We start from the raw sequence: 17,664 nt of genomic DNA on the forward strand, positions 1-17,664 counted from the left end.
CAGGAGAATGAAGTTCATGAGCTGTGCCAAGCGGCCATGAACCTGGGAGGGAGCGTTGAGGTCAAGAAGGGGACGCCTCGGAGAGCATAGTGACGGTTTTAAGCTGCAAAATAACCATGAGTCAACCTGTGCATATGACGGTGTCGGTGCCCAGGTAAGGCCTTCCCAAGTGCGGAATTCGGGAAGCAGGAATTTCTGCCCTGGTGAAAGCAGGAACAGATGCCTGGCCCTCAGGGAGGACCCTGAGCTCCGGTTATGGGCAGTGGGTTCCAGAAGCAGAGTGGAGGGCCCGGGCTAGAGACTGCAGGGTCTGCTCGTGCTCACACAGGTCCCCCGACAACCGGAGGCCCCAGTACCCGCATCGACAGCTGTGCTCCGGATAACGGACCAACGGCCAGCAGAGTCTGCGCAGGGCTATAACCTTCCCTTAGGCTGCGCATCTAGCGGTGCCCCCCACATCCATGATTCTGAGGTGCACTTAACAGTGAGCTCATTGCATGTCACTGGAGACGTCCAGGAGAAGTGAGGTGGGTGAGAGGGGCCTCGGATGAGGTTCCCGGACAACCGCTACACCGAGGTGCACAGTTCTGACTTATAGAAGGCGACTTCAGAGGTTTCTCTGATTACCAACGCCTCCTTCTGCCAAGTGTCTGCTGGTCAAACCTCTCATCTCCTCACCTCCACATCACTTCCTTGTGGCTGCAACCAGCCTCTGCACCAGGACGTCCCCTCCTTCCAAGCCCGCGTGACGGTGTCAGTAGTCCCTTCTTACAGTTGAGGTGACTGAGCTGGGCCCGCCTAGCGCAGCTCCGGGGCTGATGCCGGAGGAACTGAGCCAAGGTCAGTGTACCCCACGGGGACCTGTGGCTCTCCCACCTCTCTGTCACTCCACAGCAGAGACCTGGTGTGGTTCACCTCATTCTTCTCCCCCAGAAAAAGGGGAGCCCGTTGGGACAGTCTGGAGGCTGGGACACTATTTATATGCATTGCTTCATCAGAGCAGACACTCTCAAAATACATTAAACAGAAATATCCTCTGTGTCCTCAAGCCCCTGTAATCTGAGCTGATCTCCTGTGAATGAACTGGGCAGCCTTCCATGCTGAAAATGCGAAAGAAAGAGGCATGGGCCTTGACAGCACTCAGATGTCCGCGGGAGCTAATGAGCAGTAAAGAGTGATTGGCATTTTCTCGTGCTGATGGAGGGATGGGCTTAAGGCGGCCACTCTCCCATTGGTGCCAGGACTGTGTCGGCTCTAAAAGGATATGCTGGGAGTGTGCCTGCATGGGCTTCGGAAGTCTGCCTTTGGGAGAGAGGGTAATTCCAGGAAAGCCTATGTAAAAACTGAGCTGTCAGTCAAAGGTGAAAGGTGATGAAGAGGAGGAAAGAGTGAAGTAACTGAGGATGGAGTTAAAAGACACAGAGTTGCCTGAGGGGGAGAATACAGAGCTCTGAAGAGGAGGGGCCAGTATTCTGTAGCCTTGTGAAATACATGAGAGTTGGATTCATGTTTTCAATTAAAAGAGTGCCCTTCTAACTGTAGGCAAAGATTAACCACCACAGTATTCTCGTAAGAAAGTCTTTGTGGGCTGGAAGATGGCTGAGTGCATAAGGCGTTTACCTGGAATGGGTAAGGATGCAGGTTTGATTACTCAGGTCCCACATAAGCCAGATCCACAAGGTGGCACATGCGTCTTGGGTTCATTTGCAGTGGCTAGGGGCCCTGGTGTACTCATTTTCTCTTTCTCTCTTTGTCTTTCTCCCTCTCTCTGTCTCAAATAAAATAAAATAAATTAATTTTTAAAAATTGAAAGAAAAGAAAGTCTCTGTGGGCTGGAAGATGGCTCAGTGATTAAAGATGCTTGATTACAAAACCTGCAGGTCTGGGTTTGATTCTCAGTACCCATGTAAAGCCAGATGTACAAAGTGGCCCATGTGTCTGGAATTTGCAGTGGCAAGAGGCTGTGCCTCACCCATATACGCTCTCTCTCTCTTTCAAAGAAAGGAAGGAAGAAAAAGAAAGAAAAAGTTTCAATTTCCTTTCTGCCACATGGGACACAGGGAGAAGATGCACCTCTATAAAGCAAGTGTTGGCCCTACCTGGACACCACTCCTGCTGATGCCTTGATTTTGTATCTCTATTCTCCAGATCTGTAAGCAGATGAATGTCTGTTGTTCCTAAGCTACCTAGTCTATTTGGAATATGCCCTTTTAGTTCAGCGTCATTTTTGTTTTTCAGAATGAAGATGGATTTTCTTACCTAAATGCCCGAGTAGATCTAGCCTGAACTTACCCTCCTGCACCCTCACCAACTGGCTTGCGAAGGCAAAGTGAACATCTGGCTTCCTCCTGGACCCTCTTCTCCCTTAGCACTCACGATCTCTGTGGTCGGTCATGTGATCCCACGGAATCTGCAGCTGGGCCCAGGCTGTCTTCAGGAAGACTTTTGGCTTGGCTGTTTCCGTGTGGTGCTGGGCTCTTCACTGCTCCCTTTAACTCGTGCTTGTGGACACGCACCCTGAAAGTCCCAGAAGGTCTCTTAGACAAGTCTGACCTGTGCTCTGTGTCACTCCATGAGTGACCTGGCTTCCCCTGTTCATGTCCTTCCTTACCCTTGAGTGCCACCTTCTTCACGAACCCTGCTTCTTCCTTACTCTCATCTCTTACTGTCTCCTGTCTTCTGTCACCCTCGTGTCCTCTGCTCATTGCATGAGCAGTCACAGTGGGAGTGGGCTGTTCCTGGTGAAGTGACCCTGGCCCCCTGCTTACTACCTGCACACTCTCCAAAGCTCAGCTTAGTGCCCCTCTCCTCCAGGAAGCTGTCTTTGGCCTCTGGGGTCTGAGTCAGGTGCTTGAGCTCTCGTGACTTGGTGTCTTCTCCATATAGAGCTCTGACCTTGTTGGTACATAATATCTCATTGCTTGTCTGTCCTCGCTGCCGAGCTGAGCTCCTTGGGCACAATGCGTGTGAGTATGATGTGGTTATGGCATGGTTGGATGAGACATGAAAACAATGTAATGCTTGGTACCTTGCAGTCAACGTCCACAGAGTTGGTCATGTTCTGAGTAGGCCCGAGCACCTCTCTGCCCTGGATAGCTGCTTGTGACTATAATAGCAGCTTGTTAGTCAATGGAAATTATCACCCTCTTGTCCTCCTGTCACCTGGTCCATGGAAGTACTGAAGTACTCCCATTTGTGGTTGAGGAAAGGACTGGGGAGTAATAATGCCATGCCCTGGGTACTCATGTTAGCCAAGCATGTTCTAAGCTTCTTACTCATGTAAATAAATTCAACTAGCCCATGAGATGAGTAATCTAGTCTTACCATATGCTAGAGAGGGCTGTTCAAAGAAGTTAAGGACATGGTTTGCATAACTCCTAGGGGCATCTTAGAATGTGGACCTGGATTCATATTGAAAAGCTACTACATGAGCTTCCCCCAAGCAGGCTGAGCAGTGGCCACTGTGTTAATGCCTGGCCTGGCATGAAAGCAGGTCTTGGTATGTATGTATGTATTGACTAATGGGGACATGTACCAAGCCACACAGAGCCTTGTTTTAAAGCTAGGACCCTGGCTATCTTTCTAGAAACCCTGCGAGGTTGGAAGCCACCCATCTCTCCTCTCTCACCTGTAAGTGCAGTTTGTATATGGACAGCTCAGCAGGGCTGTACTGGAGACTTAGAGCTGGGTCATGATAAGATGGAAGACATAGTGCAGTGGCCCATCCACAGCCACACCATGTTTTTATGCCCTGGCCAGATTCCTGCTCAGAACACAGCTCATCACCCAGCAACACAGTAGCCCTGCTCCACGCCACCCAGCCCCCGCCCTCAGTAGCACAGACTGTTCAGGCTGTCCCAGTAGTGTGCCGAATCTCATTTTCTCTCTCCAGATTGCTTTCTGCCCAGTGTTTGTCTTTTCCCCTCCTCTGGGTCCCTGGATAAGGAATGCTGGTTACTATGGTGATGGGTTGGCTAGTGGAAGGAACTCAGCTCGGTAAATTAATTGCTGGACTTTTGGGGAACTAATGGCAGTGTTCTGCCTCCCAGGGACAGGGGTGTGGCCTATGTCATGCCAACTTGACATGGAAATAGCTCAGGGCCAAGTAGGAGGGAGATGGCACAGTGGTGCCACTTGACCACTGTGGTTGCAACTTGTGGTGAACTAGGGAGGATAGAGAAACAATCTATCAGAAATCTCAAATTTCTTCAGTACTGTCAAAGTGCTTTTCAGAAATCACTTCTCACCTCACTGTCATGGAACAGAGAAGGTTATTTTCTGGTGCAAGGGATCAGAAGACTAGAAGTGCTTGTTCAATAACTGGGGAGCTGTCAGGATTCCACACAGGCTCCTCCCTCATGGGCATTTTCTAGAAAGCACTCTATCTTTGGTGGAAGCTAGTACTTCTGGAAGACAATAGCTGAGGAGCCCTTCCTGACTCATTCCATTAAGTACCCCAGTACTAAACCACACACAAACTTTGCACCAAAATAGAACTATAGACCAATATTTCTCGTGAACATAGGTGTAACAATCCTCAGTAAATTTAGCCAATCAAACCCAACAATGTATAAAAAGCATTATGTACCATAGCCAGGTAGGGCTTACCCTAGGTATGCAAGGTTGGTTCAATATCACCAAATCAATTACTGTGTATATGATTTGACCAATGAAATTGCTTTCTTCTCTCCCAGATCTTGTCTAAAAGTATCTTTTCCAAGCCTAACTCTGTCACATCTGAACCCCTGGTCTTCCCTCTCCTGAAAATGGGGTGGTGTATAGTTTAGTTTGTAATAACATCCTTTATTTATTTGTTTTTCCTCTGTATAAATGTCCAGCCAGATTCTGGACACCCAGGGAAGCTGCACCACCTTAGAGATTCTAAGCATGGGCTGTACTCAGCTTACCTGGGGTTGAATCCTGGCTCCTTGGTGCTGAATCATGGGGAAGTTGCTGACTCCCTTTGTGTCTTTCTTAGAGCACACACACACAGTCAAACATGCATCTTTCCCTAGCCATTCCCTTTAGAGGACCAGACATGCCTCTCCTTTTTCCCCTCAATAAGCATTCACTGGACCTGACCCACCCACTCAGGCCTGTGAGAGGTGGTGTTCAGCACAGATGAGGTTGAAGAGCTGCCTGCCAGAGAGTGGTTAGTTCTGAGATGGTGATTCCTCTCTCAAGAAGCTGCTGCCAAGGAAGTTGTGTACAGTGTCTACATCATAGAGACCCTCTGCCAATGTTTGCTTTTCCCTTGGCTGAGGACATGGGTTCTGTGACAGTTGGAAACAGATACATCCGAGCTTTAGTTTAGTTTAGGTGAGGAAACTGAGGCAGGGAATAGTCCACCAGAGCCAGAGGCCAATCAGGATTTGTACTGTCAAGCTCTCTGTTATGGGTAGTCTTTTGCTCAAGTTCTATAAGCTAGAGGCCCACAGTGTGTCTCCCTGTTCTGGAGGTCAGAGGTCCACAGTGGATCTCCCTGCTCTGGAGGTCAGAGGCCCACAGTGTGTCTCCTTGTTCTGGAGGTCAGAGGCCCACAGTGGGTCTCTCTGTTCTGGAGGTTAGAGATACACAGTGGGTCTCCTTGTTCTGGAGATTAGAGATCCACAGTGGGTCTCCCTGTTCTGGAGGTCAGAGGTCTACCGTGACCTTCTCTGTACTGGAGGTCAGAGATCCACAGTGTGTCTCCCTGCTTTGTAGGTTTGAGGCCCATAGTGGATTTCCCAGATCTAGAGGTCAGGGGTTCACAGTGGGTCTATCTGGTATAAAATTCTTGTGGAAGTCTCTAGGCCATTCCTTCCTACATCTTCAAGGCCAGCAGTATCTTTCTATGGGTTCCATATGTCAAGTTACAAGTCAGCCCCTTCTTCTTTCATCCAGAAGAGTCCACTCTCATGAAACTCAGAAAATTCAGGGCAGTCTCCATGTTTTACTCTCATCTGATTATCCACCTGAGCTCCATCTGTAACTATGATTTTTAAAATATTTTGTTTTTGTTTATTTATTTATTTATTTGACAGAGAGAGAGGGGGTGAGGGAGGGAGAGAGAGAGAGAGAGAATGGGTGCACCAGGGCCTTCAGCCACTGAAAATAAACTCCAGACACATGTGCCCCCTTGTGCTTCTGGCAAACATGGTTCCTGGGGAATCGAACCTGGGTCCTTTGGCCTTGCAGGCAAATGTCTTAACTGCTAAGCCATCTCTCCAGCCCTGTAACTATGATTTTTTATTTCCCAGAATGACATTGTTTCAGAAGGGTTGGAATATAAGCATCTGTATTTTTTATCTTTGTTGAATAAATGGATATATTAGATATACTGTTACACACATATATTGCACAATAATTTCCTTTTAAATCACTTAAGTGACAACCTAACCCAGTGACATTAATTGTTTCTGCATGTTGTGTAACCACAGACACTCTCTACCCTGAGGAACTTTCATCCCACCAGGCAGGAAGTCTGTCAATCATTAAGTGACCATTGATATGATCTGCCTTTCTACTTACTGAGTCTTTTGGATTTTCTTTTGCTGAAACTTTTCAAGGAGTCTTGTTACATCCATTTATTACAGTCTTTTGAAAGTATTTTATCCTTTTTGCTGTTATTATAAATTGAATTTTAAAAAATTACTTTTTTATTTGTTCCTTTCTGGTACATAGATATGCAATTGACTTTTCAGTGCTGATTTTATATCTTGCAGTGCTGATGGCTTTTTGTTAGTTCTAGAAGTTTTTGTGGATCTTCATGTTGTCTTCAGAAGGAAGATTTTCCTTAATATTTTCTTTTCCTTGCAGAATTGTTCTAGTAAAGTGTTCTGTGGACTATAGTGGTTTAGTGGGAATCCTTGTATGATGATGGGCCTGAAAGGAACAGTATTGAGTGTGAGGTTATCTGTGTGCTTTCAGATGGCTTTGGTAATACTGAGGACTCTATTACAGTCTTAATTGATGGAGTGGGACCTCTTGTATGATGGAAGAATGTTGTTTATTATCACATTCTTTTTTTGTGCTGATGAGGAGCATGGCATGTTTTCTCTTTCTCTCTATTGATGTGGTATAGTACATCAATTTATTTTGTACACTGCAAACACACTCCAGAGATAAAGCACTTTTGGTTATGGTGTTTAATACTTTCAAGATGCAGCACAATTTGGTTTGCTTATCTTTTGCTGTGCATTTTTGCTCCTATCCTCATAAAGGATATCCATCTGAAGTTTTGTTTTTTGTGTATTCAGGGAAATATGCAAGGAAAATTCCTCAAAAAAAAAAAAAAAACATAGAGTACAACTTGGATGAAGTTCAATTTCTGCTATTACGGAAGTGATTAGATTTCCTGAATCCTGAAAATAGATATATGTCACTACTTTATCCCCCTAGCCACCGTCTTCCTTATTTCTCAAAAAGCAGTGGTGTGGAAGATGCTGCTAATATTTGGATTTGCTGTACCTGCAGAGATGATATGGATGACAGAGTGTGGCTTCTGCCTTCAAGAGGCCTGGGGTCAAGTCTCAGTCTCTCTTCTAAGTTCCAACCACCTGAATGATCTGGGAAAAGATATGACTCCCTCCCATTTTGATCTCTTCCTTCCTCATGTGTTAACAGTGCCTGTCTTGTAAAGGCATGTGAGAACATGCCACAGTCACACAGCACCTGCACTGTAGTAAATGGGGGTTTGCACTCTGATGGTATATTCAGTGGTCTAATGAGTGGCTCCTGTACGTTGTGTGATAGGAAGAGAACAGGAAAGTATTAGATGCTGGTCTTCCATCATTCATCCATAAACCTAATGTTTACTAAGGCATCCAGTATGTGCTAGGGACTGTCCCAGGAGCTCGACAGCAGTGAGAATAAGACCACGGCCCTGTACTCAGAGGGCATTCTGAGATGAGAGGGCTGGTAACCAGCTCAGACTTGCTAAAATTGTGTGTTTCTCCTCTCCCTGGACCTTCTCACCCATGATCCTGCAACTCTGCCTGCCCTGCTTGTTCTCTTCAGGGATAGTCCCTTTCTTCTGGTTCCCATGGCTGTTCTTCCAGTGATGTTACTCGGGCCCTTCAATAACCCAGGGTCTTGTGAGGTGGACTTCAGTGCCTTGGCAGGATGAGTGCATGTCGCCCTGAAGGTGACAGACATAGGATTATAGGATCCACACACCTATCCCAAGAGGGCCCTTCACATGTGTCTTAGCTGGGGATATTCCTATGTGTCTTTTCCTGGTTCCCTGTGGGGTCTTGTAGATGCTGTTCCCTCTGAATGAAGTTGCCACCTGACTTTTTGTCCTGCTCAGCCTTTTAAACTCCACTTATAGGGTCCAAAGAGCCCGACTGTCCTCCATATGATGAGGTATCAGGCATCATGCTACCATCCTCTCTGTGCTCCTATAACCCCTTGGGCTTCCTTTTTCTAGTGCTCATTTGAACATGCTTTGCCCTGGCATATCCTATCTATGTGCCAGCAGTCAGTGAGGACCTGTCCAGTGTGAGCTCCAAATCATTTATCTACCTGTCAGCTAGACTTTTCATGTGAGGGTGATTAATCGTGCCAGAATCTATAAACTCTCTTCTCTGTACAGACCTTAGGTTCAACCATGACAGATACTTTTAGGAATAGATGGCCACATGAAAATAAAAATATGCAGAATAGAGAATACATTTGAATAATAAACCTCATGACCAAAGCTAATGCATAGAAAACAAAGAACAATATTTATCCTATTTGAGCTGGAAAAGATTAAAGGAAGGATGCATTCAATACTGCCAAGTGTGTGGTAAGAGGGTTCATAAATGACTGCAGTGGAAATCGGTTCCCTTTTGGAATTAAATTTGGCAAAACTTGTCAGAGTTTTTGCCAGAGGGTCCTGTATCATCTACGTTACTCACTGGTATGCCCAACTGCCTCACATGAAGCAGAAGGAAGGAAATTTGGTGTCAGGAGTGCAGTATAGCCCCTTTAAGTATTTCCCTACAAGCTTACCCTAGAAAAATCATCATGTGTGGGCAAGACGTAGGTACACAGATGTCCACGGCAATATATTAAACAAAAATGGCTGATTAAATGTTAATGTTTAGAAATTATGATGAAATAATAGTGCTAGGAACACACAACTTTGAATTCTTGGTAGCCAATATTGATGGAATCTAATGATGATAACATGGATGAGGAGTTTGGAACAGTCTAGACATCATTCAAATTATAATGTTGAAGATAGCAATTCAACCCCATCATGGAAGAGGGGACATGGGGAGGCCAAGAACCAGGGCAGTGGGCCCTAGGGTCCATGTATGGGCGTCACCACTAACAGATGTGGCTGTCTTCTCTCCTCAATATGCCTTTTCATCTAGATTGTGGAGGTTAATTAAGAAGGAATAGTGGAAAACCCAGCCCACTTATTGGAACAGGCATTTAGTACTCTTTACTGTTAGTAACAGGCACTAAGGCAATCTTTACTGTTGGTGAAAAAAGAGAACAGTTGGGTTTGGGCTCTGCTGTGTCTAGACAGAATGGAGGCTGGACTGTGCCCAGACCAACACTCCAGATCATCTAGACTTAGCTTTCCCTGTGGCATCTGAACTACCAACCTCCACATCTTCTTTCCCCCTTCACTCTTTCTTCACCTCAAATACTAACGTACCTGAGCACCTGGTTAGTTTCTTCTGCTGGTGATCAGTGCTACAGAAAGCATTAAGATCAAGTCCCTGCCTCAAAGAGCCCTCTAGTAACAGAGGAGCATGAGCTTATGGGCAGATGGTTGCAGCATAGCATGGCATGACATACACTCACCAGGCCCAATGTCACGCCCATGGAAACAAACTCATAATTAACCTCAGTCAGGGTCTGACCAGATTCAGCTGGCCACTCATTCCCCCGGGAGGTGCGGGAGGATTGTTTGAGAAAAAGACATGAGGAGTTCTTCCTCTCTGCCTAAGCCTCTAGTCCTGGGAAGCACACGAGGGGTATGGGAAAAGAAGGAAAACTGGGAGCAGAATTCAGATGATCCGCGGCATCTGGAGGGGTTGAGAAGATAGAGGTCATTAATGGAATTTCTCAGTCATTGGTACACAACCTATGGGACATATCTTTTGGTTAAAGTATATCTGAAAAGTGGTTCTGGAAACTGTGTTATTGGAGTCTGGGAGGAATTTTGGACTTGAGGCTCAGGCTTGCTAGGAGGCAGTGGTACATCTTTGGCTTGCTCTTCCCGCCCCATAACTGAGAGGTCACAGCCTAGACTCCGAAATGCCTAGACTGGGTTCATGGTGCTCACTCTCCGTGGAGTGATACTCCTGTTGGGTTCCAGTGTGTCTGATCCTGGCTCTACTCCTGCCAGGACCGTGGCTGTCTGGGACAAGCTTCTTCATCTGCTAGGCTCAGTTGCTTATCGTTTATAAAATGGGATGAGCATAGTTTCCTGCAGGAAGCTGAAGAACTGATAGAAATTAGATAGGACCCACCATCCTGAAGCCAAGTTAGAGATAAGCACTCCAGGATGGATGGTTCAATCTGTAGACTCAAGGTGGGAGGGAGGCACCTGGAAGACACATGAAATCCCATGTAGCTGGAGGGTGGATATGTTGCATGAGGTTCAAGGGCTGTTATTGTTCTCAGCCTGGATATCTTGTGCTTTCAACTATACACGTTTAGCATGTTCCCTGTGGCATGTGTGTGTGCATATGTGTAAGAGAGATAATTTTAAATTTCTTTCTTTTTCTTTCTTTCTTTTTTTTTTTTTTTTTTTGGTTTTCCAAGATAGGGTCTTACTCTAGCCCAGGCTGACCTTGCATTTACTATGGAGTCTCAGGGTGGCCTTGATCTCACAACAATTCTTCTACCTCTGCCTCCCTAGTGCTGGGATTAAAGGCGTGCGCCATCACACCTGGCTTTTAAATTTCTTTAGATAGTCATTGCACTTGCACACACACACACTTCCTGTGCTGTGTCATTTGTTGGCACACCTGGCCCCATCCCAGGGCCAGGACACTGTGGAGTGTGCTCCTTGGAGCAGCTCACAGGATCCATTGTCTTTGTCTTTGCATTCGCCCCACTGAGCACTGTAACTACCAGAATCGCATCAGTAACTTGAAAACAATGATTTCATAAATATGTTTGCTACTTGCTTAATGCTTTCTTGTTCACTCAACTCTAAAAATGTATTTACGTATTATCTGAATCCATTCTTTTGCCTTTAAGTAACCTCCCTTCTATCATAAACCACTTGTGTCCAGAGATACTTCGAGAGATCCTTCATTTCCCACTTCACTCATATAGACATGCTGGATGCATAAAGGGTCGTAATCCAGAGATGTGGTGGAAGCTGGGGCGATGAAGAAGAAAATGGGTAAAGTGACATCCCATTGCTAAGCAGAGGGGACCTCAGTGTTCACTGGAGACATCTGAGATGCCCCACATCCATGGGGAGGGCAGTGCCTGGGAAGGGCTTCTAGAAGACTACCATCCCAGCTGAGTGTCAGTGAGAGGAGCCCTTACTTAGTGAGTGTGGAATTTCAGGCAGAGGGAAACCTTCCAAAGAGAGGAGGGTCAGCTGTAGACCTGGCATAGGTGGGAAACTGATAGGAAGTCCACAGCTCCCAGCTACAGCCTGCTGATACAGCGAGAACAGTGAGGTCAGGGATGGGTAGTCACGGCAGGTCTCTAAGTCGTGTTAAGGAGGGGGCTGGGACGGCGCTACTGAGAGGCTGTAGGCATGGTGTGGATCCCCAGCACCAAGACCTCCCCCACTCCTCTGTGCATCCCCTGGCTTACCTCAAGACGTTTCTAGTTGGGTGGGTGGAGGGACAGACAATGAACCAAGGAGGGTCCTTCCAGATTACTTATCTTTGCTTTGCAGAAGGTCACACTGCCGTCTGTGTGCCAAGGTGACACCGTGGGCTGAAGACAGCTGGCAGCTGGGTACAGGAGCTCTCTCCGCTTCTTGTGGCCCTCTAGCAGCTCGGCTATTCTCAGGGTATGTTTTTCTCTACACAGGAGATGCTCCAGTAGACCTTGACGGTGTCTCTTCCTGGCCAAGAAAGACTTGTTCCCAAGAGCAGGAGAGCCATGGTGGCCTCCCAGCAGAGCGCTGTGGCCTGTCTTCTATGGATGCTACTGCTGTGGGGCGGGGACAGAGGCTGCCAGGCCCAGCGTGCAGGTGGGACATCAAGGTGGGGGCCGGGTGGGCAGTCAGTGTGTGTATGTGTGTATCAGTGAGGGTGTGGCCCTGCGAATGAGCTTTTGACAGACTCTACACGAAAGTTTCAGCAATCCAGCCAGTGTATCTGTTAGCTGTCTGCAACTCATGTGTGCATGTGAGGACCATCTGTTCAAATAAGACCTGTGACAGCAAAATGTGTGAGTGTGGAGTGTGTGAGAGACTGAGAGACTGTCTGGGCCTGTGCATAAGAGGATGTGTGTAAAAGAGTGTGACTATGGATAGGGTGAGAGAGGGTATGTGTGAGACTGAGTGAACGTATGAGTATGTGACAGTGCCTGTGGATATAAAATGTGTGTGTGTGTGTGTGTGTGTGTGAACTGGGGCGTGTATGAGAAAGATAGGGGGCTGGAGAGATGGCTTAGCGGTTAAACGCTTGCCTGTGAAGCCTACGGACCCCGGTTTGAGGCTTGGTTCCCCAGATCCCACGTTAGCCAGATGCACAAGGGGGCGCACGCGTCTGGAGTTCGTTTGCAGTGGCTGGAGGCCCTGGCGCGCCCATTCTCTCTCTCTCCCTCTATCTGTCTTTCTCTCTCTGTCTGTAGCTCTCAAATAAATAAATAAATAAAAAATTTAAAAAAAAAGAAAGATAGGGAGGGAGAGAGAGAGAAAACAAGCTGTCCTGACAGGCTGAGCCTGATCCTCGCAAGTGCATGCAGGTTTGGGGCCGGGGCGGGGGCGGGGGTGGTCTGCTCTGTGAGAGCCTGGGCGCACTGTGCAGGGGAGAAGTCAGCACACTGGAGTCTAGCCAGGCAAGTGTCCAAGTCAGGGTGTGTGTGTTGGGAGGAGCGGGTTGGGGAGGAGAAAGTGCCTGTGGAATGGACCAAAGGCTAGGATTGTTCACTGGGGATGGAACGTCCTGAGGGCAGAGGGGCCAAGGTGATGACATGGGTTCACTGTCCCACTGGGCTGGGGTCCCTGTCACGGGGAAGGCCCTCCTGAGAGCTGGACTCAAGAGAGCTCAGCAGTACAAGGTAGCCTGTGTCCAGCGCACCGCTGCCTTGTCCTTGCACAGAGTGATGGGAGTGGCACAGTAGGCCCTGAATCCAGTGTCAGGCACTCTGTCGCCTTGAGATCAGGCCTCGCCCACCCCCAAACCCATCAAGTCAGACCTCGGTGCCTAGGGGAATGTTCCTCCCAGCCTCGCCTCACATGAGGGCATGGTGGCGGGGCCTCCACAGGGTGAAGCCTCTGGTGAGGAGCTTTCTCTACACTAGGCACTTTCTCCTCACATGCTCACAACCCAGGGTGCTTCCATCCCTGGGGGAAAATGGGCCAAAGCTCAAAGGGTCCCTGGGTGAGGCACCCTGAGAGGACGAACCTTCTGGAACCTTAAAACAAATTTGCTCTGGGATCGTAGCCTGCACGCTGGCCCTCAGCACCAATGACCCTGACTAGGCTGAGACGTCATTGTCCCAAGGACAAAACGATGGCCCTTGTGTCCAGGAGAAAAACTCCCCAGGAATGATCCCTGAGTCCTTCCATCTGTACAAACAACCTGCAGAAGGGAAAATTCTGCACGGGCTGGGATGTCACTCAGCGCCTGGGCAGGCTGGGACTTAGGTTTTGAAAACTGGAGGGTGATGTACATGTGCCTTAGGCTTAGGCATCAGCTTAGGCCACACAGTGAAGTATTGCTGTGTGTGTGTGTGTGTGTGTGTGTGTGTGTGTGTGTGTGTGTGTGTGTGATTATACAAAAGCTCGAAAGTACAAAATCGTAGAATTCACCCACCAGCTGTGTATGGCTGAGGCCAGCAATGCTTGCTCCTCAAGCGTCCCCACCCTCCACTGCACGCTTCACACACACACGTACATGTTCCCACAGTTCAAGACTTATTCCCAGCAAGTCTGCCCCATGCATGCTGGGGTGCTTCCCGGGTGGGGAGCGAAGACTCCTTCCTGCTGCCGCCATGATGTCCCGCTGCTCTGGCACCAGTGACCTCTATGCCAGTCATTTGACCTGCGCTCCAGTTGTTCCATCTGGGCAGTGGGATACATTTTCTCCAAGCTTTGGGTGGTCATGCTTCTGTGAGATTCCTCATATCCCCCGCCAATTTTCTTATTGTTTTCTGGGGCTAAGTCACTACATTTAGAATTGTGGTAGAAAGACACATTTCCTTGAGAAACCCCTGCAATGGTATGGCAGGTCTCATGGTCCCCATTGAGCAGACACGTGCTTTCCCTCATGCCGCCATGCCCGGCATTAGTCTTTCGACCATAGTCAGTGTGACATTTTAGCAAAATGCGTTTTTGTTTTTAGTACCCAAATGTTCGTGCCAGGTGCTCGCCGAGGCGCGGGGGTTTCTGGTCACGGCGGAGCTGAGGCCATAGAGCTTGAGCGCAGCTCTGATGCGGGTTTGCAGACTAATCTGGAGCTTCCGAGAATACTCTGCCTTGAAATTGTGAAATGGCTAAGTAGGCACCATATACAGGGCTGCTATGTGGAGGAGAAAATTTATTTATTTAAAAGCATATTTATTTTGTTTAATCAACATCATTGTATAGTTATATAAAAATTATGTTTGTAGACATGTAAGTATAGATACATAAAATATTATAGAACTGCTATATATTTATACAACATGAATGTTACATATTTATATAGGCTTTCTAATGGGGAAATGCTATGAGGCATTTAAATATCTGACCAGAAAGCATGGGATAAAATGAATTATGTCCATTTAAGCAGTAGATGCTATGTAACCACAATATGGCTATAGAAGGGCTTCCAGCATATTGCTGGATGTGGGAGGTACCTGGTACTGTCCGGTGCCTGGTACTGTCCCATGTCATCAGTAAGTCCAGGGAAACAGACTACAGTCAAAGGTACATGCCATGGGTTAGCAGTGGCTCTCTGTTCATGTAGATGGGTCATACTCAATTAGAATGGGTTTTGAGGCACTGAAGACATGGCTCAGAGGGTAAGAGCACTTGTTGCTCAAGTATGAAGGTCTGAGAAGCCATTCTCCATGAGTTCAGTTTCTCCGCATCCATGTAAAGAGCTGGGTGTGGCCATGAGCACATGGAATCCCAGTCCTGTAGGGTGCATAAAAGACAGGAGGGTCTCTGGTGTTTGCTGCTCAGCCAGTCTGATGAACATTTGGGTACTAAAAACAAAAACGCATTTTGCTAAAATGTCACACTGACTATGGTCAAAAGACTAATGCCGGACATGGCAGCATGAGGGAAAGCACGTGTGTGCTCAATGGGGACCATGAGACCTGCCATACCATTGCAGGGGTTTCTCAAGGAAATGTGTCTTTCTACCACAATTCTAATTGTAGTGACTTAGCCCCAGAAAACAATAAGAAAATTGGTGGGGGATATGAGGAATCTCACAGAAGCATGACCATCCAAAGCTTGGTCTGGGTTTATTTGGAAATGTATAGGTGAGTGAACAAGAGAGGAGGACAAATGATAAGATCCTCTGACCTCTGCCTGCATGCCTGAGGTGTAAATGTCACCACACCCCACAAACACCTCGCCACACATAGCACACACATGCAAAAGTCCATAAAAGCAGAGACAAAAACAAGCAAAACAAAACAGATTTTGGTTATATTTTCTAGTTTTCGGGAGCAGGCATCCATTACTTGTAGCAGTTTTTTTTTTTTTTTTAAGTACTAATGAAGTCACCTTTTTACTTGCTCTTTGAAAGTTTCATATACACATATGTTTTGGTGTATGTTGTAATTTGATCACATAGACCACCCCCAAAGGAAAGTTTGCCCATAGTGGCATTCCATGGGTGTGACTGCAGCGGTTAGCTTCTTGTTGCTGTGAGTGGAAGTTTCATCTTGGTGGCGAAAGCACAACCTGAGCAAGACCCTAAGGCTTCACATCTTGTCACATCAGCTGGGAGGAAGCGGTTTACACACTGGGCTTGCATCTGAGCTATAATATCCCAAAGCCCAGCCCCAGCCGCACATCTGTCCCCTCCAGCAAGTGTCCACCTTCCCAAAGCCTCACAACTGTCCTAAACGTCTACCAGCTGTGGACAAAGTATTTAAAACGCATGATCCTCTGGGGACATGTCATTCAAAGTACCAAAGTGAGTTGCTTTATTTTAAGGTTCCATACATTCAGTTGACCCTCACAGTGACTTCAGAAAGGCTCATCATTTTGCCTGTGGGCCTTAAAGTACCTGGGCCTTGGCTTGCTGCTGGTGGTCAGTGGAGGAGAAAGTAGGCAGGCATCTGACATGGGTCTGTGTGGCTTTGGTGACGGCAGCTGTAGGGCCCGAGGTCATACCCTTTTCACAACTCATTCATCCCACCTACCCTCTCTCTCTCTCTCTCTCTCTCTCACCCATGCAGGCTGTAAAAGTGTGCAATATGACCTGGTCTTCCTCCTGGACACCTCCTCCAGTGTGGGCAAGGAGGACTTCGAGAAGGTCCGCCAGTGGGTGGCCAACCTGGTGGACACCTTTGAAGTCGGCCCTGCCCACACCCGCGTAGGGGTAGTGCGCTATAGCGACCGCCCCACCACGGCCTTTGAACTGGGTCACTTTGGTTCCCGGGAGGAGGTCAAGGCCGCAGCGCGGCGCATCGCCTACCACGGCGGCAACACCAACACAGGCGACGCGCTGCGCTACATCACCAGCCGCAGCTTCTCTGCCCAGGCGGGAGGCCGGCCTGGGAACCGCGCCTACCAGCAGGTGGCCATCCTTCTGACCGACGGCCGCAGCCAGGACCTGGTACTGGAGGCCGCTGCCGCCGCCCGTGCTGCTGGCATCCGCATCTTTGCCGTGGGCGTGGGCGCTGCGCTGAAAGAGGAGCTGGATGAGATCGCTTCAGAGCCCAACTCTGCGCATGTCTTCCACGTGTCTGACTTCAACGCCATAGACAAGATCCGGGGCAAGCTGAGACGCCGGCTGTGTGAAAGTGAGTGGGCCCCGATTTCCCGTGGATCTCTGTCCTTTTCCAAGGCTGGCAGGACTTCCTAGTACAGCCAGGCTCCAGGGGAGGCCAAGTGAGGCAAGAAGCAGAAGCAGGGCCACCCGGGGCCACCGTACATCTAGTTACAGCTCACACCCAGCGGAGCCTGTCATCACAGGACCTGCTTGTTTTCTTCCTCCAGTGGCAGAGGTGGGGACAGACGTGGGGGCAAAAAGCCTTGTGGATTAAAGATATCTCTGACTGCTCAGAGTTTGTAAGCTCTGAGGCAGACGCCTGGCACATTGTGGGGTTCCCCGAAGGGATGCAGTGAGTGAATAGGCAAGAAAGTGCTCCCAGACAGGCTCCCTGGGTGTCCCATGTCTCCCAGGGGCTGGTGACCTGCTGTCCTTGCAGATGGCCTTAGGTCTCTAGCTGGATTTTCTGGAATGTGGTGCGGGAGGGGGGCGTGGCCTGGATGATGGGCAGCAGGCAGGCAGAGGGATGCTGACCCCATGGCTGACCTGGAAGTCAGTCTGACCTCCAGGGCCCTGCCAGGCCATTCTGACAATAGCTTCCTGC

General features: G+C 48.3%; 1 protein-coding gene across 1 annotated transcript in view; it reads left to right on the forward strand.

The window, feature by feature from the left end:
- Positions 1–547: 547 nt before the first annotated feature.
- Col22a1 (collagen type XXII alpha 1 chain) overlaps positions 548–17,664 on the forward strand; it is a 266,961-nt gene continuing 249,844 nt past the window's right edge. The window contains exons 1-3 of the mRNA XM_012948295.2: positions 548–577; positions 12,001–12,148; positions 16,525–17,091. Coding sequence (XP_012803749.2) covers positions 548–577; positions 12,001–12,148; positions 16,525–17,091 — 745 coding nt within the window. The remainder of the gene's footprint in view (positions 578–12,000; positions 12,149–16,524; positions 17,092–17,664) is intronic.

The sequence above is a fragment of the Jaculus jaculus genome, chromosome 2, assembly GCF_020740685.1.
Source record: "Jaculus jaculus isolate mJacJac1 chromosome 2, mJacJac1.mat.Y.cur, whole genome shotgun sequence".
Classification (NCBI taxonomy): domain Eukaryota; kingdom Metazoa; phylum Chordata; class Mammalia; order Rodentia; family Dipodidae; genus Jaculus; species Jaculus jaculus.